General features: G+C 31.5%; 3 protein-coding genes across 7 annotated transcripts; 2 read left to right on the top strand and 1 right to left on the bottom strand.

Moving 5' to 3' along the window:
• Window positions 1-2,226: 2,226 nt before the first annotated feature.
• On the top strand, window positions 2,227-5,139 carry LOC129286131 (ATP-dependent 6-phosphofructokinase 2; the record flags this gene model as incomplete). The annotated part of the gene is made up of 2 exons (XM_054922150.1): window positions 2,227-2,853; window positions 4,025-5,139. Coding segments are annotated over 2 exons (1,449 nt in total), but the record flags the coding sequence as incomplete, so codon positions are not given.
• Window positions 5,140-13,077: 7,938 nt separating this feature from the next.
• Window positions 13,078-16,503, top strand: LOC129286689 (glucan endo-1,3-beta-glucosidase 5-like). Its single transcript, XM_054922674.1, has 2 exons — window positions 13,078-13,643; window positions 15,161-16,503. Exons 1-2 carry the CDS (start codon window positions 13,300-13,302, stop codon window positions 16,275-16,277), a joined length of 1,461 nt encoding a protein of 486 aa, XP_054778649.1. The 5' UTR covers window positions 13,078-13,299; the 3' UTR covers window positions 16,278-16,503.
• A 2,909-nt stretch (window positions 16,504-19,412) lies between these two features.
• LOC129287068 (DNA-directed RNA polymerases IV and V subunit 4-like) lies at window positions 19,413-24,121 on the bottom strand. Of its 5 annotated transcripts, XM_054923218.1 has the most exons (10): window positions 24,012-24,121; window positions 23,738-23,802; window positions 22,275-22,346; window positions 22,047-22,130; window positions 21,716-21,827; window positions 21,538-21,615; window positions 21,348-21,381; window positions 21,205-21,273; window positions 19,667-19,769; window positions 19,413-19,571 (listed from the first exon to the last, which is right to left on the bottom strand). In XM_054923218.1, the coding sequence occupies exons 2-9, from the start codon at window positions 23,778-23,780 to the stop codon at window positions 19,695-19,697; spliced, it is 567 nt and encodes a 188-aa protein (XP_054779193.1). In that variant the 5' UTR covers window positions 23,781-23,802; window positions 24,012-24,121; the 3' UTR covers window positions 19,413-19,571; window positions 19,667-19,694. The 5 variants fall into 5 exon arrangements, with proteins under 5 accessions (XP_054779193.1, XP_054779192.1, XP_054779194.1 ...); XM_054923217.1 differs by having other exon boundaries at window positions 19,413-19,769; XM_054923219.1 differs by having other exon boundaries at window positions 19,413-19,769; window positions 22,047-22,127.
• Window positions 24,122-24,749: the final 628 nt, after the last annotated feature.

Raw genomic sequence — 24,749 nt, 5'->3', positions numbered from 1 at the left:
TTTATTCAACATAAATTCATCTCTCTTCCAAATTCTAAATTTTCTACCACCACAAAATCAAAAACCAAAGAGAAAAGATGACTAAGAAAAATATTTGGAACACTTACCTAGTCTTAGAATATTTAAAATCTCATATGAAGTATCCTATTATGGAGCTTCACCTTTTAAATCAGTCAGCCTCTCCGTCAGCATCGCTCGCTCTCTGCCTCAGCTCGCGTACAGGGAAGAAATGAAGAAATGAAGGAAAGATGGTGGTTTTATAAAAAAAAATACTGCAGGTCCCACATGTTTTGTTTATTGTTTCCTCTTTCCTCTCTCTTCTTTTTTTTTATTATATATGTACACACATTACACCAAAAGCGTCCCTCCTCCCCATTTTTTTTATTTTTTATATATATGTAATTATGGCAGCCGAAAGCATCTCTTCTTCTTCTTTCTTTTTTTTTCTCGTACCTTTTCTTTTTTAATAAAAATAATAATAATAATTTAATATTTTTTAATTAATTAATTAATTTTTTTAATTTTAATTTAGAATTATATTTAGATTAAATAATCATTTTCTACTAATTTGCTCACCTCTAAATATTTTTTAAAATTTTTATTAATTCAAATTAACTATTAAAATTTAAATTGAGATGTTACACCATGGAGGTGGTAGGTTTTAGTATTCCCACCTAAGTGGGACTGAGTAATCTCAAGTACTGTTGAATGCTTCATATTAAATATGTTAAAGTTGGTATTATTCTAACTCAATCCCGATCCTTACACACCAATGCTACGTAGCAAACATGGCCCTAGTATCCAAATAATACCATTATCATTTCCTTTTATATATTTTATCATCTGAAATATTTAATTCAAAGCAATTTATAGGAATAAAAAGGGAAAATCTTCATGTCAACATTTCTCAAAAGTATTATATCAAACATTCTGAGGCAATCCAAAGCCTAATTTATGGATAACAGTTTGATTCTTGAATTATGAACCAAAATATCTTTCCAAAAAATTATAATTTCAATCCCAACCTTTCTTATGGAGAATAATTGCTTCCCATAACAATTTAATTACCAATAACACAATTATCACACCTGTTTTGCCACTATAAATCAACATTTCTCCTTTAAGACATCTTACCAAATACTTTGCAAGTAATATTGTTTAAACCATAATACCAAACTCTCTTTGCTTCTAATCTCCTTCCAATAATTCCCATTATCAATACTTTAGATTTAATAACCTCCCAAATTCCTTTCTTCATCACAAACAAATTTTTCACCAAGAATTAATCTATCTCAAAGAAAGTTCAGACCCATGTCTATCCTCCTCAAGTAACAACCAAGGCAAATATAAACAAAAATACCTATCAAACATGTGTTCTTAGACTTAAATTTAGCTAGCTCAAACCTGAATTGCTCCCCAATTCTCACACCACACACAAACAAGCGGGAGGATTAAATGCACTATAACCCATTTCAATACACACATACACACATTGATCATCTGCAAGGAAAGAAAAACATTCAAAGGTTTTCACCTAAGATCAACAATGGTAGAAGTAGAGGATGCTGGCTGCACGAACAAGGAGGAGGAGGAAGATGAACGACGAGCAAAGCGTGTGAAGCAAGGAAGACAAAGAAGAGGACTCATGATAGTACCCCCATGGCAGCGCACAAACAGAGGAAGAAGGAGGAGGATTCAAGCGCACCCTTAATGGTCAGAGATCGAAAGGATAGAGGAAGAGGAAGGCAGTCTTGCGAGTTTTGGAAAATACAAAAAATACAAAAAGGGAGAATAATAATGAAATGTGATGCATGCACTTGGGCTAGAGTTTTGATTCATCCATTCATTTTTTGTAAGGGAAAATAGTAATTTCATTAGGGGATGACGTAGAAATAAATCTTACACTTGTTACCTCCAGAATTCAAACACCGCACCGGCAATTAAACACCAATAAAGCTACCACTAAGCCATTATATCTTTTCTTTTTCTTTTTCTTTTTTTTTATATATATCTGACCCAAAATTATTTAAAATTCGGCAGCGAGGTACCCCCAGACACTGACACATCCACGTGTCAAACAACGGAGGCGCCACGTGATCTGCGCTTCCATTCCATTCTGCCTCTCTGGTCCCAAGTGTCAAACTGTGGCCTCTCACCCTTCGTCGGTATTCACTTCACTTGACACTAGTCATTTTCTGTCTCTCCTCAAAAGCATACAAATAACGAAAATCTCTCCATGGCTATTTCTTCGACGGACGCCAGGGCCCAACCTTTGCCGGCACCGGCGATCACGCCGACAACAACACCACTTCCACAGCAATAATCACCTCGTTTGAGCCCACTTACCTCCAGGACCTACCTCACCTCACCGATTACGTCCCGGACCTCCAAAGCCGCCCGAACCCGCTGGATCACAATCCCTACTTTCATACTGTGGACGGGTTCTACTTGAGCCGATCTGACGTCATTCTCCGTCAAATCACCTATGATCTCTCCGGAATCTTCCCTTCTCCCTCACGGCACTTGGCCTACCACAGGGCAGGTCCACGCAAAGACATTTACTTTGACCCGTCGACCGTACGCGCCGCCATTGTGACCTGTGGCGGTCTGTGCCCAGGGATGAACACCGTGATTCGGGAGCTCGTAACGGGATTATGGGACCTCTATGGAGTGCGTGAAATTTTCGGTATTGTTGCTGGATACAGAGGATTTTACTCCTGTGAGCCTCGGCAACTGAACCCTAAGCTCGTTCAAGATTGGCACAAGAAGGGTGGGACGGTGCTTGAAACTTCTAGAGGTGGTTTTGATCTTGAGAAGATCGTCGATGCCATAGAAAAGCATGGTTTCAATCAGGTTTGTACTATCTTGAGTTGGTTTCAGGAGGTGATTTTGTTACAATTCTCAATGTCTGGTACGAAGTGATGGCAATGATTATGATGGTGTTTTAATTTGTGACTACCGTTTTTTGTTTGTTATGGACGTTCTGGGCTCCATGCTTTGATTGGCACTTAGCAGTATAGATTGCTTGATAGATTTTTTTACTCTAAAATTTCAAGAATTGGCTATCCAATTAATGATAAACGTATTGCGCTGAGTGCAGAGAAGACTGACAATGAAGGTGTTTTAAAGTTTGTGATTAACGCTTTTTGTGTTATATAATCTATAACCCGACATAAAGTTCTCGCTTTGATTGCCATTATACTTTGCTTGATTGATTATCTTACACTGTGTAATAAAGTACCGAGGGCTGGCTGCTTTCTCATTTTGACACTTCTTACAGTTGAATCTGAGTCATGCTTTAATTGCAATCATCATTTACGGCGTATTAGTTATATATTTGAAATAAAGTTGGGAATCTTAGTTTATTTGTATATTCGCGATTTCAAAAAATAAAAATCAGGGGCATGCCTTTGTTCTTGGTCTTTGGGAACACAGCAAAGATAAAAAGGCAAGGATGGAATGATTTATCAAAGAAATTAGGCATTGATGCTTTTGTTTCGTCCTTTCTTTTAATCTTTATTTTGAATCGGTCACACTCAGATTAATGTTGCCTGAGCCATGGTACGTTATGGTATGTAGTATGAGCATCAGGTCATGTTATACAACTTGCAAGTATGTAGTCCAAAGCACATGATGTGGGACTAAGCACTATGCCTATACGTAGTGCCTGATCCTCATCAGTTACTAATCTCCATCAGTAATCTGCAAATTAAGATGGTTATGATTATTTGAGAAGTTAAGTGCAGTTCTGAATTGAGTTATTTAGTCTAAGATGTGGTTGTTTTTGGAGGTCATGCTTTAACTTTTGAAATTCCTCACTAGAGTGAAAATTTTGCTGTTTATTGTTTTTTGAGCATGGAATCTCCTAAATGTCCTGTAGGGTTTAGTTGCTATGAAGTTAGTTAGTTTTCCCATTAATATTATTTTCGTAAGCTGGTTGGACATATTAAAGTGCACATGTGGCATTGCCAAAAATAATTGCTAACTTGATACCCGATGCACTTATCCTAACCCCTTTCAACAGGTTTACATTATAGGTGGAGATGGAACCATGCGAGGGGCTGTGAAGATATATAATGAAATTCGACATCGGAAACTGAATGTTGCAGTTGCTGGAATTCCGAAAACAGTGGATAATGATATAGGAATAATAGATAGATCTTTTGGATTCCAAACTGCTGTTGAAATGGCACAGCAAGCAATCAGTGCTGCTCACGTCGAGGCTGTGAGCGCAGTTAATGGCATTGGCCTGGTTAAGCTAATGGGTCGAAATGTCGGGCACATCGCTTTACAGTCAACACTTAGCAGCCGTGATGTTGACTGCTGCTTAATTCCTGAAATAGATTTTTACTTGGAAGGAAAAGGAGGGCTCTTTGAGTTTCTGGACCAACGACTGAAGGATAACGGGCATGCAGTGCTTGTAGTTGCCGAGGGTGCAGGCCAGGATATAATACCGCGAAGCGAAGCACAAAAGGAAGAGAGGGATGAATCCGGAAACTTAGTTTTCTTAGATGTCGGGGCGTGGTTGAAGTCAGAGCTAAAGAACTGGTGGGACAGGGAGCATCCGGGTGAGCTGTTCACAGTGAAGTACATAGATCCTACATACATGATCCGGGCAGTTCCAGCTAATGCTACGGATAATTTATACTGTTCCCTTCTAGCGCACTCGGCTATCCATGGGATTATGGCTGGTTACACCGGATTTGTTGCCGGCCCTATTAATGGGAACTATGCATACATACCACTAGAGGATGTTGCTCAAGCCAAGAACGCAGTGAATACAAAAGATCACAAGTGGTCATGGGTAAGATCTGTGACCAATCAGCCAGATTTTGTGACTTGCTAAACATTCAAAGGCCACGCAAAGGTTCATGTCGTTATGGCCTTATTTGCCTTCTTGTCTTGTGACTCAATTTGAATGTGGTGCAGCTTGTGTGTTTTTATTGGCTTAGTCTTTCTTGGTAGAAAGTGGATGAAGGGGGTGTGCAAATTTGTGCGGTTTTATTCACACTTGTTTTCAAGCATCACATTGGCCGTGTCTTTTAATGTAAAAGCTATGTATTATCTTGTATACGATAACACCTGGTAATATAAGAAGTAATGAATAGTTGAATGCTACAACTATATATTTTAGATCAATGTGCAGGCTTTTTATACTTTTGTATGATTATTGATGATAGTATGCGTTTTAATACAATTATTATCTGTTTAGATTCAATTATCCAAATATTCTCAGGCTTAATTGAAGGATGTTTTTTAAGATAGTTTTTTAATTATGAGAAAAAAAAAAGAGATTTTTCTTCCGTGAGAGACGATGACATAAAAATATTTTTTTTAAATTATACATACCTTTTTAATACTTCAATCCTATTAAAATGGATGAAAAAGATATTGAAGAATTAAGAACAAAGTTGTCTAGAGGTTAGGATGGTCACTACATATGTTTTTTTTTTTTTAAATGATAAGATTGAAAATTCTTTTTGGCAAATGAGCAATATTTTGATTGACTGTGTACAAAAAGAAAATACTTGGAAGAAAAATATCACAAGTACTTTTGCTAATTGAAAGAAAAGAAAATTGTTAATGACTAAATTAGAAGTTTACCTAGTTACCGTAGGCCAAAACTATTCCTTTTATTTAAAATAAATGAATCAATTCAATTAGCTGGAAAAGAAAAGTCACAGCACCAATGTTCCCAAATTAGATAGTCTATGGTAAAAAAAATTTAGACAGTGAATATGATACTCATACCCTAATCAAAACCAAAAAAGTGATGAAGCATTTTCTAGCATAATAAGCTAAAATATAATCACAGTTAAAATAAGAAGGAAATTTTTCTGCAAAAAAATTAGCAGGAAAATAAAATAACATCTTCAAATATAACTCACTGTTAATATATAATGTATTGATGTACTTTTAACTTCAAAAAACAAGTTGACAAATTTAGTGCTTTGTCCCCCAGTTTCTCTTTGTGAAAGAAGATGTCTATGAAATAAGATTTCAATATTCTATGCCATGCGTCCCAATTGATGCTTTGATTCCCTAAAAGAGAGAAAAGTGATAAAGAAAAGATAAGGTTTCTTTGAATGAGGAATCATCAATGCACCATAGGATTTTCTTTATTGGAAGAACAAATTAATTTCCTTTTTATTTTATCTGTGATTTTATCTTTAGCTTGTTGTATATGCTAGAAAATGCTTCATCACTTTTTGGCTGTGATTACGATACGAGTATCATATTCACTATCTAATTTTTTTTTAGCCATAGACTATCTAATTTGGGAACATTGGTGTTGTGATTTTCTTTTTATTATATTATAAATTGACCCTTTTATAAAAAGAAAAAATATTGACTATCCTCTTATGTTATAAAGTCCCTGAAAAAGTCCGTCTCATAAGTCATGACAGTAAAGGTGACTGATCTATCCCATGTGAAAAGAACATATCTCTAAACCTTAATTCTATAGCGCTGGTTAAAAAAAAAAAAAAACATTAATTCTAAAACAGTGCCAAGAAAATTCCCCTTTCATGAGAATTAAACAATAAACAAAAATATAAATATAAATATGTGAAAATAAGTCTAATTTAACATTATTTTTTATTTTGAATAAAAATACGAGAGTCAATTAATTGTTATTCTTTTATTTTAATATTATTTTTATTTAACCATACACAAATAGAATAATATTATCATTTAATTATACTCCCAATTAAGAATATTTTTGAAAAAAATTAATTGCATGTTCAAAGATTCAAAATGCTTTATATTTTTTTAACATGATACTTTGAAAAAACTTATAATATTAAATGTAGGCAATATTTTATATTCAAGCAAAAAAAGTTGATGAAAAAATTGTACTAAACAGTAGACATAATAAATTTAAATTTTCCACATAATTTGATATCATACTTTTAGACAAAGTGATTGAAAATAGTATAATTGTGTGTACGATTCACTTCCTTTCATTGTGAAAAACAAAAAATAAATAAGCTTAATTCTACTATCTAATTCACATTCTCATTGTATACCGATTGATCACTAGGGCTTTGTCAAGCTGAATTTATTTCAAAATTTCCAAAAATTAATTTATAATATAATAATAATCTCAGCTAAAAATCTTATCTAAATGGTTTAATAATCAATAGGAATCTGACAAATGTGCTTACATAATTAAAGGACGAAAGGACTTATAAGATATAGATTCAATGCCTTTGTGAAGAGATAGGCTTAAAGAAGAATATGGTAATGCAGGTTCCTAGCATGACACTTTAAGGGACTTAGCTTTGCTCCGCTTGGCAAACGTGCCTCCACAGCTCTGCTGGATCGTTTATATAAACGTGCATGGTCCAAATTTAATATTTTAATTTTATATTTATTAAAATAAAAAATTCATAAAAAAATTTAATAAATCTAATCACCAATTTGAACAATATTTTTAATAAAAATGACCCAAATTTTATGTTAAAGTTTTTATAATTTTTATAAACTAACTATCTAAATATATTTTGTGCAGTGTAGATTTAATATTAAAATTTTTATAAATTTTTAATTTTAAATTCAAACCATCCATATTAAATCCAAATTATCCAACCTGGTGATTAAATTTATTAATTTTTTTATAAATTTGGATAATTCATATTAAACATGAACTGTTCAGATTGATTGTTAGATTTATTGAAAAATTTTATAAACATGGACTATTTCTATTAAACCTAAAATGTTTAAACTGGTGATCAAATTTATTAATTTTTTTTATAAAATATTTATTTTAATAAATATAAAATAAAAATAAAAATATTAAATTTGGATTATTCACATTTATATGGACGGTCCAAATTTTTTTCAAAATTCAGCGGAGCTGCAAAGGCGTGTTTGTTCAGCAGAGCAAAGCCAAGACCCACTTTAAGGGGGGAAATATCAAGGATAAGGAGGGTATTAATTACGTGGATTATGTAATTAATTAATAATTATTTAATCTTTCTTATTTCTAGTCCTTTCAAAGTCTAAAGCATAAATACTATACCCCTTATATTATAGAGAAATTTAATTTAATTTGTTATCTTAGTGCCTGATTCGGATGCCCATGAACTTTTATCGAAGGGCGAAAAAAGGCAAGTTCAGTGAATGACACACCGTCATAAGCTAGGGATAAGATTAAGATAATTTTCTAATTAATTCTCAATTTTAATAGACAAAAGTGTAATCCCTTCTAAAAAGTCATCATTTTATTAAGCCAAGAATAACATTGTATAGTATACGGCAAAAATTTACATAGTTGTAAAAAAAGAAAAATTATTCATTTGCTCTCTAGAATTTTAACCTAATTATAACTTAATTAATGAACTTTAACTTGTTATAATTTGATCTTTATAATTTTAATTTGGTTGTAACATAACTCAGTTCATAAATTTTACTTATTATAATATAAATTTTATAGTTTTAACTATTTAAATATACATAAAAGTGTTATAAGAGTTGTGATGTAGCTCATTTTTAAGACTTACATATATAGGAAGTGGCATTATATGTAAGATATAAGTAGTTTTTTTTTTTTGGCTAGATTTATTTCAAAGATGGATCCAACAGAATGATTTAATTTATCACAATATAATGAATTAAGATTTAAATTCTCATCAAAATAAGTGTTCATATTTTGTGCATGATCGTGTTTCGAACATTATTGTCTCTAACAAAAAAACATATATACACAAGTAAACAAATTTGTAGTAATATATTCCTTTCAGTCCTATTTATAAAATATTTTTTAGAAATAATTCTTGGTGAACAATATAGGATACTTTATAATAATTAAATTACTTTTTTTAATTTTACCTTTTCTTGATTAACGTGAAGATATTTAATGTAATTGTATCATTATTTAAAATTAAGAGTAAAGATAAAAATACATACTCCCTTCGTCCCAAATTATAAGATATTTTTAGATAAAATCTTACGTATTAATAAAGTTCATTAAATATACTTTACAACCTTACTTTTTCAAGACCAAAATATAAACTTTTAAAAATACAATTCATTTAATACTCTATTGATAAAATAATATTGAAGAGAGAAAATATTTGAAAAGAGTAATATTAAAAAACTATCATTAATGAAATATTATTTTTATCCAAATGCTTTATATTTTCAGAAGTTAAATTTTTTTAAAAAAATATTTTATAATTTAAGATAGGAGGAGTGTAATTTTTTTAAAATATATAAAATAGTTAAAAATATTTTATAATAAAAATCAGAAAAAGTATATGAATAAGTAATTAGTTCATGTGAAATATTTTTTCCAAAAAAATGATATGAAGGATTGAGATACAAGTTGATAATAATGGACTAATTGATGAATAATAAATGTCAGAAAAGTGAAGAGGAATCCACTAATCCTTAAGCAGGCGTGAATCTGAAGTCAATCGTTCCAGTTGTTTGAGGAGACTTGTTGCTTCGTCCGTCGTTTCGTCTCTTTCTGCCTGCCTTGCCTCCCCTAAACGACAAATAGTTTCATCCACCTCATTTACCTCCCTTCTCTTTTATATCCTTAAATTATTCTTCAAATTTGCCGCCACCTTAGCAGGTGGAAGATAATGATAGGTTGAATGTAAAGAAAATATCATGGATTCATGATCATTAGCAGTTCCGGAAACAAAAATATCAACTACTAGCTCTGGTTTAAAATATATTCCATTGATTTAATATTGTGAGGTATTTTTAATTAAATTATATTATAATATTAATTAATTATTTTTAAAATTATATATTCTTTTATATTTATTCTAATTTAATAGAGTGATTCAGATAAACAAATTTTATGAATTAAACCCTTTAATTTAGGTATTTTTGAAAAAAATTTATTAATTGCAACTTAAAAAACTCAAAATAACTTATATATTTTTTAATATGATACTTAAAAAAAAACCTTATAATATTAAAGGGATGGAGTAATTCCAATTTTCTCAACCCTATATAGTTTAGGGAGAATCGCATCTAAGGTTTCCAAGATGAAAAAAATTACACCTGGTACCTAATACATTTTAAATTGTATTTGTAGAGCCAAAGATCTCAAATGCAAATATATTTCTTCCTGAAAAGATGTATTTATCTTTAATTATCCAGACTTTGTATAATAAATGGACATTGTGCTGTTTACATATGGACGTTATCATGTTCTTTATGAATATTGTGATGTATATATACATAAAAACCTTGTACATTATTAACTTAATCACTAGAATTATGTATAATAAATGAATATTATATTATTCTTGTACAGACTATGTCATGTTCTTTACAAACATTGTGTTGTACATATACATGAGAAACTTTTACATTATTATTCAACTTAATTATATGAACTATATATAATAAACAAGCTTTATGTTATACTTATGTTATACTATGCCTGAGAAACTTATATTGGCAAATGCCTTTTTTCATAAAGAATTATATTTGTATTTGGAGCTTTTGGGTCTGCAGAAATAATTCAAAATCTATTGAAGCTTAGGTGTGATTTTCTTAAAAAAAAAAAATTCTAAGAGCCTTAGTTGTGATTTTTCCTATAATTTAAGAAATGAAGCTAATTTTTCCGTTGTATCCCAAAAAAAAAAATGAAATGAAGCTAAAAGAAATTATCTCATTTAACTTGGCACAAAGTTAAAACACTTCCTGAAATTACTCTTACTGAATTTTCAAGAAGCTTCCTACATTCTAAAAGAATTGATATATCATATTTAATTCTATAAGAGGTAAATTGGAAAAGAATAATTTATTACCCTATATATTATTAAATGTGATTTATATTTTGGGTTTAAAATAATTGAGAAAAAATGAGTTGTATTTTGGATAAAAAAAAAATCTATGAACAACCCTTGTTTCAACTTCCAAGTCAACAAATGATATTTATTTTTTGACGAATAATTGTTGTATTTACTTCTTTCAAACTCAAAATATATACTTCCTTCATTTTTATTGTTAAAGAAACTATTACTTTTAATTTATATTTTTTTATTAATAAAATTACACATTTCAATAAATATTTATTATACATTTTTTAAATCAACCTTCATAATTTTTATTAATGAGTAACAATTAATGCATGATTATGTTGATTGACACATGACATTTTAGCCCACTTTTTTTATTTTTATATATAATTATTATAGTTAATTAACTCTCTTAAACTATATAATAGTCCCTCTATCAAAAAATATAAGGCATTTTTAACTGAATCTCACCACTAATAAAAGTAATTACCTACTTTCAAACTAACTCTATCTTTTCATACTCACACCTATTAAACACCCTATAATAAATATAAAGTCACACGTCAATAGGGGCATTTTTTTTAAAAAATAATAATTATACCTAAAAAAACTAAAAATGCCTTACATTTTGAAACATTTAACTCCTCAAAAAATGACTTATATTTTTTAATATAGGGAGTATTTTTTTTTCTCTTATATATAGAAACGGAGGGAGTAAATCACATTTTAAATTTTTTTCCCTCTAATGAATCAATTATGGTTTTTCTATCTTGTCTTTGGTTGTAATTAAAAAGTGAGGTGAGTTATTAAGCCAATAATTCATGTGGGAAACATGCAGATTTCTAAAAATTTAATGTGTTTAATATGAGCATATATGGGTGACTGAGAAGTATAGTAATTTTTTTAGTTAGCCAACTTTTAACCCTAACGTGTCTTGGAGCAACACGCATATTGCATAATTAAATATCTTCTAGATATTCATAATGTAAACGTCTCTTTGTACCATAGATAGGTTACACTGGCGTTCATGATCTTTTAGACCCATTAAATCACATGAAAATGACCCTATTTTGATGGCCACCATCCATCTTATTCCTTTTAAAACAACAACACTTCAGTCAACACCATTATCCTCAGTATAATTAGGACTCCGAATATAATATCTTCTTATAATTCACTTTTGAATGTGACATATTTTTTTATTAATTTTAATCAAACGTCTTATAATTCAAGAAAGAAGGACATATAAATCTCAAGGGATCAATTAATTCAAATTAATTAGTCCAAAGTGTTAAAGTCTAGGAATTGGCAATTTAAGTTCTTAATTTTATAATTTTATTATGATAAATTTATAACTTATTTTTTAAATTTTAACATGGTTGAAAAATAAATAAATTTATTTTTTCTATTAAAATTTTAAATACAAGTTGTAAATTTATTACAATAAAGTTACTTACAAAATTCAGAGTCGAACTTGCAAATTCTTAAAGTTTGATACTTTCAAACTCAATTTGAATTAACTAATCTTTTTGAAACCTATCTATTATTCTCCCATAATTTAATCATGATTAATTAGTCTTCTCATATTTTAAAATAATTATCAATTATTGATGTTATCACTAAATTAGCTAGTATAATACTTTTGAGGCTAAATATTCAGACCAAATAATTTCTTTTTTGTTGTTCATAGGTGTCCTATTGAAGATAATTTGCTTGAGGCATAGTTAGACACTAAATACAAGCAATTGAAGATACTTGATTCAACTGGTAAATTTTTGAAATATGTAATCACGTTAGATAAAGATTTCGAAAGCATATCCAAGGTACCTATGTGGCTGGCCATTGATAGTGACATCCCCACAGGGTTTAAGTTAGTTTAAGAAGTTAATGATAATACTTCAAGTTTTCTAGAACACTAGGTAATATAATCAAAAAAATATATTAAACGTAGGCATCTCATGTAGGAGAAGTTCAAATCTTGTTCACCGCGTTATGAAAGTCTAATCCTTTCCACTCCTATCAGTTACAAACCAATTCAAATAACTAAATATTAATATAAAGGAAATTTTTTTTACATAATAAAAATGGTGAACATTAATTAGTATTCACAACTCGCTCCATTCTTATTATACGAAACTTATTAAAAAAAATTGGTCAAACCCATACCGACATCACAAAGAATTGTATGGATATCAACACTTTGAGGAAAATGTCTAGAGCAGCATGCATGACACCGACATAAAGGAAAGAAAAGAAAGCAGCACATATCCGAGCGACTCATTGTAACATTTTATATAGTGTGACATGGGCATTTTGGTCATTTCAACCGCTCACGCCCAATAATATTTCCTCGAGCTCCAGCATGCTCTCTTCGCCAGCTTCATCTCTGCAAACGCATAACGCTCTTCATTTCTTCTTCGTTAGAGAATTCTCACCAAGTTAACATCAATAACCTCCGTTAATTTCTCCTTCTCCATCGCAAATTCTCTAATCAGTTCCTAACTTGGTTGGTTTTTGAACCAATAGGAGCAGAATGCTGGAGCCTAGATTGGCGACTACCATTTTTCTTTGGTTACTTGCTTGGAGGTCGGCTCCGATGGTGGAAACGGCGATAGGGGTGAACTGGGGAACGGTGTCGTTTCGAAAACTGAGGCCTTTGACAGTGGTGGATCTCTTGAGGGACAACAATATCCCCAAGGTGAAGCTGTTCGAGGCGGAGGCCGATGTTCTCACGGCTCTGAAAGGAAGTGGGATTCAGGTGATGGTTGGGATCCCCAACGAGATGTTGTCTCTCTTGAGCTCGTCCCCTTCTGCTGCTGATTTGTGGGTTCGTCAGAATGTTTCTTCTTACATGGGCAAAGGTGGTGTTTCTATCAGGTTGGTCTCTTCTTTCTTTATATGTGTACTCTTGCTTATCTGCTTCTTCTTCTTCGTCCTTTTTCTTTCTTTCAAGATGTTAAAGGAATTTTTTTATTTAGGAGCCTACAATTGTTATCTAGGAAACATGGGCATGTGAAGCTTCGCGTTGTGTTTAACACCTGGTAGAAGTTGTGTAAGAATGTGTAGGATTTTGTTTGAAGTGATGATAACTCACGATTTTACCTTTAGCATAAACATGGACGAAAGTTTTGCGTGAAATACATTTCAAAAGAATCTTTTTCCCTTTTTTTCTCCCATTCAGGATGCAGATTTTTTGCGGTGATCTTTACAGGCTATCTTTTTTACTTTTACGATGATGATCACGATTCTGTTTTGCTCTAGAGTGGTTGTCATACGTGAAAACAAGTTCCTTGAAAGTTGTGATCCTTCGGAGCTTCAGAGCTCAACTGTTTAAAAGCAGCAAAAATCTGTGATATTCATCGGAGTTTTTTTTTTTTTTTTTTTGTTTTTAAATGATTTGAGGCAGGACAGGACGAGTATTTATTTTTCTTTTGAGTATCCGAGGACAACTCTTTCCGTAAAAGAATTAGTAATCAAAGGCTAAACTAAACTCAATCAAATAGGCAATAATATCGTGTTCTATTGCAAATTAAATATATAAAACTGTTGATTCTGAATGGCTATCTTTTATATCCACAATATGAAATTCTAACGGAAAATTATAAATATATTTACTATTTATTGAATAATATCAAGTTCTGTTCTAGAGCTGCTAGCCCCAATCAAGGATGCAAACCAGAGAATGAAGTTGCTTGGTGTTGTTGTTATTAATTGATTGGATAATTTGCCAGCTTAATAAATGTATTTCTTGTTGCAAGAATGAATTTAGATATTTACTTTTTCCAAAGCATTCTATCATGCTTGGTTCAACTTCTAGTCAAGCTTGTATTCTTTCACTTGTTTCCAATACTAGAGATAGACTTCCTATGTATGGAAAAGAGAACTTATGAGCCTGTTTGAAAACTTGTTTTGAGAACAGTTTTCTGTTCTCCAAAACAAGAGGATAAAAAAATATATTTGATAACGTATTTTCAAAAAGTGTTTTAGAAAATAAAAAAATAAAATATTGTTTTGGAGAATATAAAAATGAAAACAATTTTTAGGTGTTCCATGATTAACAAGGGAGAATGAAAAAAAACAACTATTTTCATTATTTTTTTTATTCTCAAAACATGTTCTACAAAACACTAATTTTTAGAACAATAAAATAAAAATAGTTTCAAACAGCTCCTATTTTTCTTTGTCTTATTATTATTTAAGTTGATTTACAGTGATCAGTGATGACACAACCAATTCTATGATGCATAACATAAATAGCTTGACATCTGAAACCAGGCAAATAAGGGTGAGTGTGTGTGTGTGTGTCCCTATAAATGGCTTCTGATTTCCTTTAAAGTCAGGTGCTGTAATTTTGATTTCCTGCAAGCCTTCTAACCAACAAATTCTGATGACAGGTACATTGCTGTTGGAAATGAACCATTCCTGACTAGTTACAATGGTCAATTTCAGAACTTAGTCGTGCCTGCTTTAATCAATCTGCAACAGTCTCTACTCAAAGAAAATCTTGCTGGTTATGTAAAACTTGTGGTCCCTTGCAATGCCGATGCCTACGAGTCCACACTTCCTTCACAAGGCGCATTTCGTCCTGAACTGACCCAAATCATGACTCAGCTTCTTCAGTTTCTCAACTCTAATGGCTCCCCATTTGTAGTTAACATCTACCCTTTTCTAAGCCTTTATGACAGTGAAGATTTTCCCCAAGACTATGCATTTTTTGAAGGAACTAGTCATCCTGTCACTGATGGTGCCAATGTTTACACCAACGCATTTGATGGAAACTATGACACTTTAGTGGCAGCCTTGACTAAACTTGGTTATGGTCAGATGCCTATAGTCATTGGTGAAATTGGTTGGCCCTCAGATGGAGCCATTGTGGCAAATATCTCAGCTGCAAGATTATTCAACCAAGGCCTCATAAACCACATTTTAGGTAACAAAGGTACACCCCTGAGGCCTAATGCCCCTCCAGTGGATGTTTATATCTTCAGCTTGCTTGATGAAGGAGCGAAAAGCACAGTTCCGGGAAACTTCGAAAGACACTGGGGAATATTCTCTTTTGATGGGAAGGCTAAGTATCCATTAAACCTAGGCCTTGGAAACAAAGAACTGAAGAATGCTAAAAATGTTCAGTATCTTCCATTTAGGTGGTGTGTGGCAGGTCCTTCTACTGACTTGACCAATGTGGCCAACCATATGAGACTTGCCTGTAGTGTCGCAGATTGCACAACGCTTGACTATGGAGGTTCATGTAATGGAATTGGGGCTAAAGGTAACGTTTCATACGCTTTTAATAGTTACTATCAGCTGCAAATGCAAGATTCAAGAAGCTGCAATTTTGATGGCCTAGGAATGGTAACTTCCCTGGACCCTTCAGTTGGTGGTTGCAAATTTCTTGTGGGTGTTACTGATAGAGTGTCCAATTCATCTTGCTCTCATACAACATATGAATTGTGGGTTGTAGGATTAGTTTTCATTTTACAAGGTATTTTATACCATTTCAATGTGATTTAGAAGGTTTCATAGGTGGGCCTTGCGTCTTTTAATTCTCATGGTGCTTCTTCTCCTGAAACTGTTAGAACTAGGATAGCTCAGAACTGAGATAGTAGAAAGATGATATTAGGAATATTCAATGGCATTCTTGGTTATTGTAGGCTGGCATACAGGATTCAATCATTGTATCATACAAGGGATGGTATATAACAGTTAGTTATTGAAGAATACTCATAATTTATGGCTGTTCTGATGTCTTCTATTGTATTATTACTTCAATGAATTATGGTTTTCTTGTCTGCCTTGGTTGGAAGGAGATGAAGCTGGTCAAATAATTGTTAGAAGTTTCAGATTGGGGGAATGACAAATGAGGATGATATAAGAATGACAATGACAATTTAAGATTGTGTTATTAAAATTTCAATTAAGAATCATCATTATTCTTAATTGTAATTAAAAAAATTTCTTTCATGGAAAATGGCCTCCGGAGATGAGATTGTGGTGGCCATTTGATTGCTGGAGTCTGGTAGCTGATCACTGGAAAGCCGGCACATAGATTTACAAAAATATCATAAAATCTAGAATTATTAAATAATAATTATTTTATTATTGTAAACCAAACAATAATTTTTGCTCTTCCTAAAATCTATACAAAAGATCACTTATTTTTTTAGCTTAAAAATGATCATAATATGAAAAAAAAATTCTGATTTTTTTTTATACGGATATCTCATTAAATTATGTTTGATTATTGCTAGGTTCAATTCAGAGTGGATCAATCAACTTCTTCTTTTGCATTAACACATATTCAAATTCAAAACATGGTCTCCCATTCCATTAGGATAGGTACTATTTGGTTATATTTGATTATTTCAGGAAATTACTTTTGAGTAACTTTTAAAAATAATTTGATAAGATATACCATGGAATTATAAAGTAATTAAACAATAAATTATTTATAAATAGTGATGTAGAAATATTTCACAGTTTAAAACTCACTAAATAATAATAAATTTTTGGATAAATTATACTTTTAATCTTTTAATTTTATATAAAGTTTTGATCTGATCTCTTAACTTTATAAATTATTTTTTCAATCGTCTAACCATAACATTGTTAATTTCAAATAATTTTTTGTGTGTAAATCATTGTTATTTAAAAAAAATTAATAGGTTTACGTGTGAGAAATTTTGTTAATATTTAAAAGTTTAATGTAAATTTTTTGGTGATGAAACTATTGTTGTTAAGTTTAAAGGATTGAAAAGATACTTATAAAATTAAAGGATCAAAATAAAATATTGTATAAAATTCAAAGATTAAAGATACATTTTAGCCTAACCTTTTTTGGGTAAATTAAATATTTTGAGATATCTTGACACATTTATTTAATGCAATTGTACATCCTAAAACTTAAACTCAAAATCTTGAATAAATTGATTCAACTCCCTCATCCATTTAAACTAAATGCCCCTCAATTATTAACTTTTTATTTTTATAAAATTGCTATAAAATAAATCATTTTTCACAAAATCTTTAAACCATTTAAAAATATTTTTTTAAAAAATTTAAACAAATAACCTTTTAAATTTAACTTATAGATAAGTCCAAGTTCTTGTTATTAAGCTTCCTAATACGTTGTTGCTTTCAATAAATTCTGTTTTTGGTCATCCGTATTTATCACATATATTTGTTTGGCACGAAGGGAAGAAACCGACAATTTTCTCGCTTAGGGGATGTTTTGTTGAGTTGACGACAAACCCTTTTTTAAAAAATTAATTATTTAATAATTGAATTTTAATTTAATTATGACTTTGATTTAGTTTTGTCAACGTAAAGTTAAATGACAATTTAACTCCAAAATTATAGGTTAAAAAAGATTTGAAACTCTAACTTGTTTTTTGATATAAGGTTACTTTTCAACTTTACAGTACAATGTCACCTCTATTATTAATAAAATTTAATGTTGACCCTTAATTGATTAGTAATCGACAAACAAAACAAGTTTAAATTTATAAAAAAGGTCCTTTTTCTTGATTTTTTTTAAATAATTTTTTGGACTCTTATTTGTAACTTTTTTAATCCTTTTTTGTTATTGTTGATGTTATTTTTCAATTAACCAACAATCAATATTAATTTTTATTAATGATGAGATAAATACTATTTTCAAAATGAAAGGAAAACATTACATCAAAAATGAGTTTATGATCTTAAACATTCATGAATCTATAATTTAAAGATCAAATTACCCTTGAACCCATTCAGATTTTTGTTTTTTTAACAAAAACTAATATCAATCAAACCAATCCTATTAAATTTAATTTACGGTATTTACGCTTTTGTTGATGTGAAGATATGAACATTTAAAAAGAACAAAAAAGAAATGCACTTGTTTGCAAATATATAGTAATTTTTTATATACTCATCTGATTCTATTTATAAATTACTTTCAACATGTTTTACCAATACTAAAAAAAAACCTTAAAATTAATTAACTCTCTTCAAATTTAATAAGTTTTCAACTTTACCATTATTAAATGTACAAACTTCAATAATACATTTTCTTTCTCTAACATTCAGTGACAGGTAAAAGAGAAAATTTATAATAAAAATATAATGACATAACTTATAAATGAACTAGAGTAATTTAATTAAAAGATTATATATTATCATAACATTTAAATTGTTATCTTTTATTTTTAATTTTCAAATTTTTTAGCTATTTAGGATAAATCTAAACAATATAAATTATTTTATTTTAAATTATTTTCACTTTAAAATTAAATAGTAAAAAATTATAAAATTAAAACCTATACTATTATATATTTAAAAGAATAAGGTTACATATCTAAATAAACCAGCAGCTCATTTATAATAATCTTATTCGGACTAAATCTAAATCGAATTATATTGATAAAATCCTGGTTTGCATAATTTTCATTTTCAAACTTCTTGCATTTGAGTCAGAGAGAAGTCCAAATAGGAAGTATTGTATTCAAGTCTTATAGTCGAAATTAAACATCTTTAAATTTATTTCGGGTTTAAATCAGGCGAACTCTATTTCATTTCAAAATTCTCGATCAGGCAGATAAAAATTTTCAAAAATAAAAAATAAAAAATAAAAAATAAAAAGTTCATGCGGAAACATTAGCCCAGTCAGACAGATAAAACATGTATTACGCTTGATGCTGTGTCTCAGCTAACATGTTCAGGAAGTGCTTTTCATGACACACATGGTTTGACAGAACGCTAATTAACTTCTACATCTCTAAACTGATAAATCTGCAGCATTCAACATGCCACAGAAGTATTCAAAACCTGCATTTATGTACACATAAGCGGGAAAAAACCGATACAGAAGCAAAGAAGCAAAGGAAAGATTCTGAACTGCTGCATAGTAACAGAAAACTGACCTACAAGCAGGCCTTTTATCACGTGGCTTTACTTTGACTTTTTAAGCTTCCCAAGCTCTCTTACCATATCTCTGAGAAGTCCCTCAATCCTGCTCCTCCTCTCCTACAACAGTCAGTAATTAATTGTCACCATTAGATATGTGTGTGTGTATTTAACTAGACACATTTTCCAATACATTTTACAGAATTAGAAGTCACTTGTACAATTACTTGATCATAAATCTAATACTTTATATTGATACTAAGTCAACGGAAATCTATATTGCAGATTAAATCAAAGCAAACACGACTAAAAAGAGGCTTACAAATATATTTAACATTAGACACCGATAGAGCAGAGAAAATGATCAGAAAACAGAGGCAGCCAAACTTGGACAGCAATGAAAATGGGAACAACTGACTGTAGTTAACACTAAAAAGTTATGACAGGGGGGAATGAAGCAGGTCCTTTGACATAGATTCCTCCAGAAGGCATTATGGGATCTGAGGGAGAGCACCTTCCTTAAAAATTTCTTCGGAAAATTTAGCCTTGACAAAATTTGAGGATAGGCCTCACCATACAACAATGAGAATATATTTTATTCCATTAAATAAGATTGACTGTATGAATTGCACGATGTCATCATGCTCTACCAACAACCAATTCTTCAACTATATCATTCATCAATTGAATAACTACCTTTGAGTATCCTTTTTTGTTTTTCTCTACATTTCCTTCATAGAGCTAAAAGGAAAAACAATACGCTCAACTCTTACCCTATGGCATCTCTAATGACTTTCTTTATATATGTTTAAACCATCTTAAATAATTTTCTATCATTTCTCCATATTTGGATCACATGAAAATATCATGAACGTTACCAAAAAGTTAACATAAGCTCAGCTTATCTATCAGCAGCTTCCCATATTTAACATCACAGGATTAGAGACCTAAATAAATCACTGGGGAAATGACAATAAAGTTCCAAAAAAAAAAAATTAATAACATCTAAACCTAAGTCTCTGACAAACAACAACAACAAGCCTTTATCCCACTAGGTGGGGTCGGCTACATGGATTGCAAGACGCCATTGTGCTCTATAAGTCTCTGACAAAATTTTAAAAAAAGTTGCAAAGATTGATTTAAACAATTCCATACTAGAATCTCAATTGTAAACTGATTGTTAAGTTTAGAATTTAAATATCTTATTTACAATTAGACCTCCTGATTTTGCAAATATTTAAATCGATATTTATAATTTATATTTTCAAAACATATATATATATATATATATATAAGGCTTTACTATCATTAATTTCCTCTTTTGAGACTTAATTGTTATTCTTCCTAAATCATTTCTGCACCTGCCAATTTACTCATCCACAAAAGACTTCCTTTGCATGATAAATATTTGTTCAATAATCGTGAAATACCTTCATTATATAGTTAAGAAAACAATTTTCAATAACAACTTTTATATTCGATCCAATAAAAATATAAATGAACGGAACAAAAAAATGCCCACTTTAAATTCATCATGGCTTCGACATTTCATTACCTTTAGTGACGGGATGAGAGCATAAACCTCTTCCGAAGTTTCTGGACACACATTACCAATCACACATAGCTGCAGTTCAAGATTTATTGTCAAGAACCCTACAGAATATGTAAGAACAAGGAAATCTAGGAGGTGAATGATACCTCAGCCTCAGAGACACCAAGATCTGCCAGAGGCCTAATATTTGAGTCAAGATTCAACCAATATATGAACATTATGAAAGAAGAAGAAAGTCACAAACAGCAAAGCAGTCGTGCCATCTATTCATGCAAACACACCTAGGCACACAGAACACAATCCTATTAACATGCCGATCTGAAAAATTAAGGATACTCAAGAATGCTCCTGACAGTCTCCGACATTTTATAATGGCTATTACTTTTGGCATACTGCAGTCCCTTGTCAAATGATCTATCACAGAAGATAAAGACAATTTTCAGATAAAAAGTGCATTTTAAACGACCAAAGCATCCTCTCCAACCTAAATAGAAAATCATTAATGCTCCCTTACACAGGTATTTTAATAGATGGATCTTTAGATAACATGGTCATCTGATCTTGAATTCCTAGTAAAATATCAGCAGCCTCACAATTCATCAGGCATTTGATATTTTTTGGAAGTTCTGCATGTGTCACCAAAGGGATTTAGAACTGTTGACATTAATCAGATGAATATTATCAGCATAAACCTAGAGTCCTAGTAAAAGTTAATATATACAAGAAAATATACGTCAGATGCAATTCTTAGGGCCAGTCATAGCAGTATTTTACATGTCAAAAGTGAATAAGTGTATTTACTGTTTAGATCAACAATCAAGTAAAAGATTTAGGCGATTACCAACCCTGCTCAATCCCAAACTCCGATTGTTTTGAGCTTTTAGACATAGGACTCTTTCCCCCATTTGCAGTCTTCTCTCCCTTTCCTCCTTAAAATGGAAAAACACCATAAATACAGATGTAAAAAACTTAGTACTGGTAGAGTAAACTTCAGTTCAAGCATCTTAAGAAAATCCTATTATTTTCATACTCTAGTGAGGAGCATTATGAAGATAATAGAGTTTTAATGCTACCTTCATCAGCAAACTGAACTCTCCTCCCCTTTGCTGATTTTGCAGCACTGTCATCTTTCCCTTTTAAGGATCCTACCAAGAAAAAGCAGAGAATAAAAAGGCGGACAATTGAGTGTTACATCACAAAATGATTCAACTATTAGCTTGTCCCACCAATTGTTGACAGCAAGATGAAAGAACTCACATCAACAACAATACAGGAATGCTATCACATAGGTCACAGTATATAAGGTGTGAGATTTTGGGATCGGCAACCTAATATAAATCCCACCTTAGATTGTCAAAAAAATACAACCAGCTATGTGCAGCTGGCATTCAGGCAGTCAATGGAACATGGAATTCAATCCTGGCCTTCTGTGCCTTTTAACCTCAATCAGAACTATCCACTTTGAGACAAAAAATCATCGATTTGGGAGAGAGGGAAAAAGCTCATAGATGATACAGGTGCTAATCTTCCTGCTTCTCCTCAGTCTCTATATGTATTGCTTTTACCAATTTCTCTTTGGTTTTCGTTAACTTAGAAACTCTCTATTCTATTGAGCCCAATCAATGGCTATTATCATATAAGCTTCAAAGATTACTCGCTGTTCTCTACTCATTTTCATTTCATTTTCCTGATTTCATACTGAGTTTTTCATTTTTCTGTTATGGATCTATATAGGTTTACGGTTTATGCTTCTCCCATTGATCCATCCAATCGAGAATCTTCTCTTCAATTTTAGAAAGAAAGCCTTTCCGAGATTCCTTAGGTTTTGTGGTACAAGGAAAAGGCAAGAAATCCCTTCCAATTGTTTATTGATTAAATTAAATGCTTCATCCACATGAAACCCTCTATTGATCTTGTGCATTTCTTACTCATTACTCTTGGAGGTTGATTTTTTGGTATTTAGCAATGGTGAAGATGCCAAAGGTCAATTTTTTTTTTCCTGGGAATTCAACCGTTGAAGCTTTCCCATATTAATCTCCCCAAGTGTTATTCTCAATTGCCTACTCATCATTCATGGAGGTTAATTGTACAGCTGATATTCATTCTCACTTATTAAAATGCTGGGTGCGCATTAAAAAAAAGGTGCAGCAGACATTCGGGACGCTTGGCAGCTGGTGGCTCAAGAGACAAAGCTAACCATAGATTTTAAAATGTTCCAATTAAATAGTCCATCCACTGAACGGCAGACGAAGATTGATCCCTTAGGGTTCCAGAGTGCCCTTAAGTAAAGGTAAAAAACTAGCACACTTCGTAGCAAGTTGAGGTCAAAATTCAATTAGAATACCAAAAACAAAAAGATGCGAAGGCCAATTTCCTTTATGGAAGTAGGAAAACAAACCAGCCCACAACCAAATTAAGATTACATATATTTTCCGAGATGATCAATCGGATAGGTGAAAAAAAGGTAAGGAATATAAAAAAAAAAAATCAGCACTTTCACCCCGAGAAAGCATCAATACGAGAAAGATGAACTGACCTCCTTTGTTCAGCGACGAATACCCCTTTCCTCCTTTCTCCATCAATAGTAAAACTTGATTTAACCTACAAAATTACGGGAAGAGCAATGTAGGTGGACACAATCAACCCAATGATCTTAAGGACTAACAGGGTTTTATTTCAAAGTTGTGAAATTCTTTTCACATTTTGAACTTTGAAAGAAAGAAAGAACTCTTCTTTCACACGTGTTTACCTTAGTAAGCACAAAATAAGAGATCGATCGTGGAAGAATAAAGAAGCAAAGCGAAGCTTACCGAGAGAATCTGGTCACCGGAAGAAGGAGACCGACGAGGGGAGCCAGTTTAAGATGCTTAGACCCCGAACTCGGGACCCGGCCAGAAGTTATAAAGGGAAAAAGGATACAGCCAAGGACCGTTGGAGGAATTTATCTACTGACAAGTGTCAAATGATTCTGAAATAACACTGCAATATTAAAGAATTAAAATATAATTAATTTTTAATATGAAAAGATAAATTATCTTTCAATAGTTTTTTAAAAAAATTTCAGTTATCAGCCTCCGGAGCTCTAATGTCGGTGGCTGGATCACTTTGCCGTACTGATCATCTAAGCTCTAACAGTAATAGTTAAACCACCATCAGAGCTCCAACGCAACGCCAATCACTATACCAATAAAGGATGTGGGTTCAAACTTCAAACTTTACTTTAGCCACCTTAAAAAAAAAAAAAAATTGTCCCCTCATCAATCATCAATGCAGTGATTGGTGTCGGAGCTTTGACTACCATTGTCGGAGCTCAGATGGCCAGTCCAGCCACTAACGTCAAAGTTCTGGCAACCCTGGCTGAGAAGTATTTTTAAAAATAATTGAGGGATAATTTTTTCTTTCCACACTAAAAATTAATTATGTTTTGGTTCTTTGGTACTGCAAACGTAATTTCAAAATCATTTGATACTTGTCGGTAAATATTCCTCCAACAATCTTTGACTGTAATTTTTCCAAACAAATAAAGAAAGAAAGAAAATGAAATAATT

Source organism: Prosopis cineraria, unplaced genomic scaffold, assembly GCF_029017545.1.
Source record: "Prosopis cineraria cultivar Desert tree isolate PC_DT_omini unplaced genomic scaffold, ASM2901754v1 PC11, whole genome shotgun sequence".
Lineage (NCBI taxonomy): Eukaryota > Viridiplantae > Streptophyta > Magnoliopsida > Fabales > Fabaceae > Prosopis > Prosopis cineraria.
This window is presented reverse-complemented; position numbering and strand designations above follow the sequence as displayed.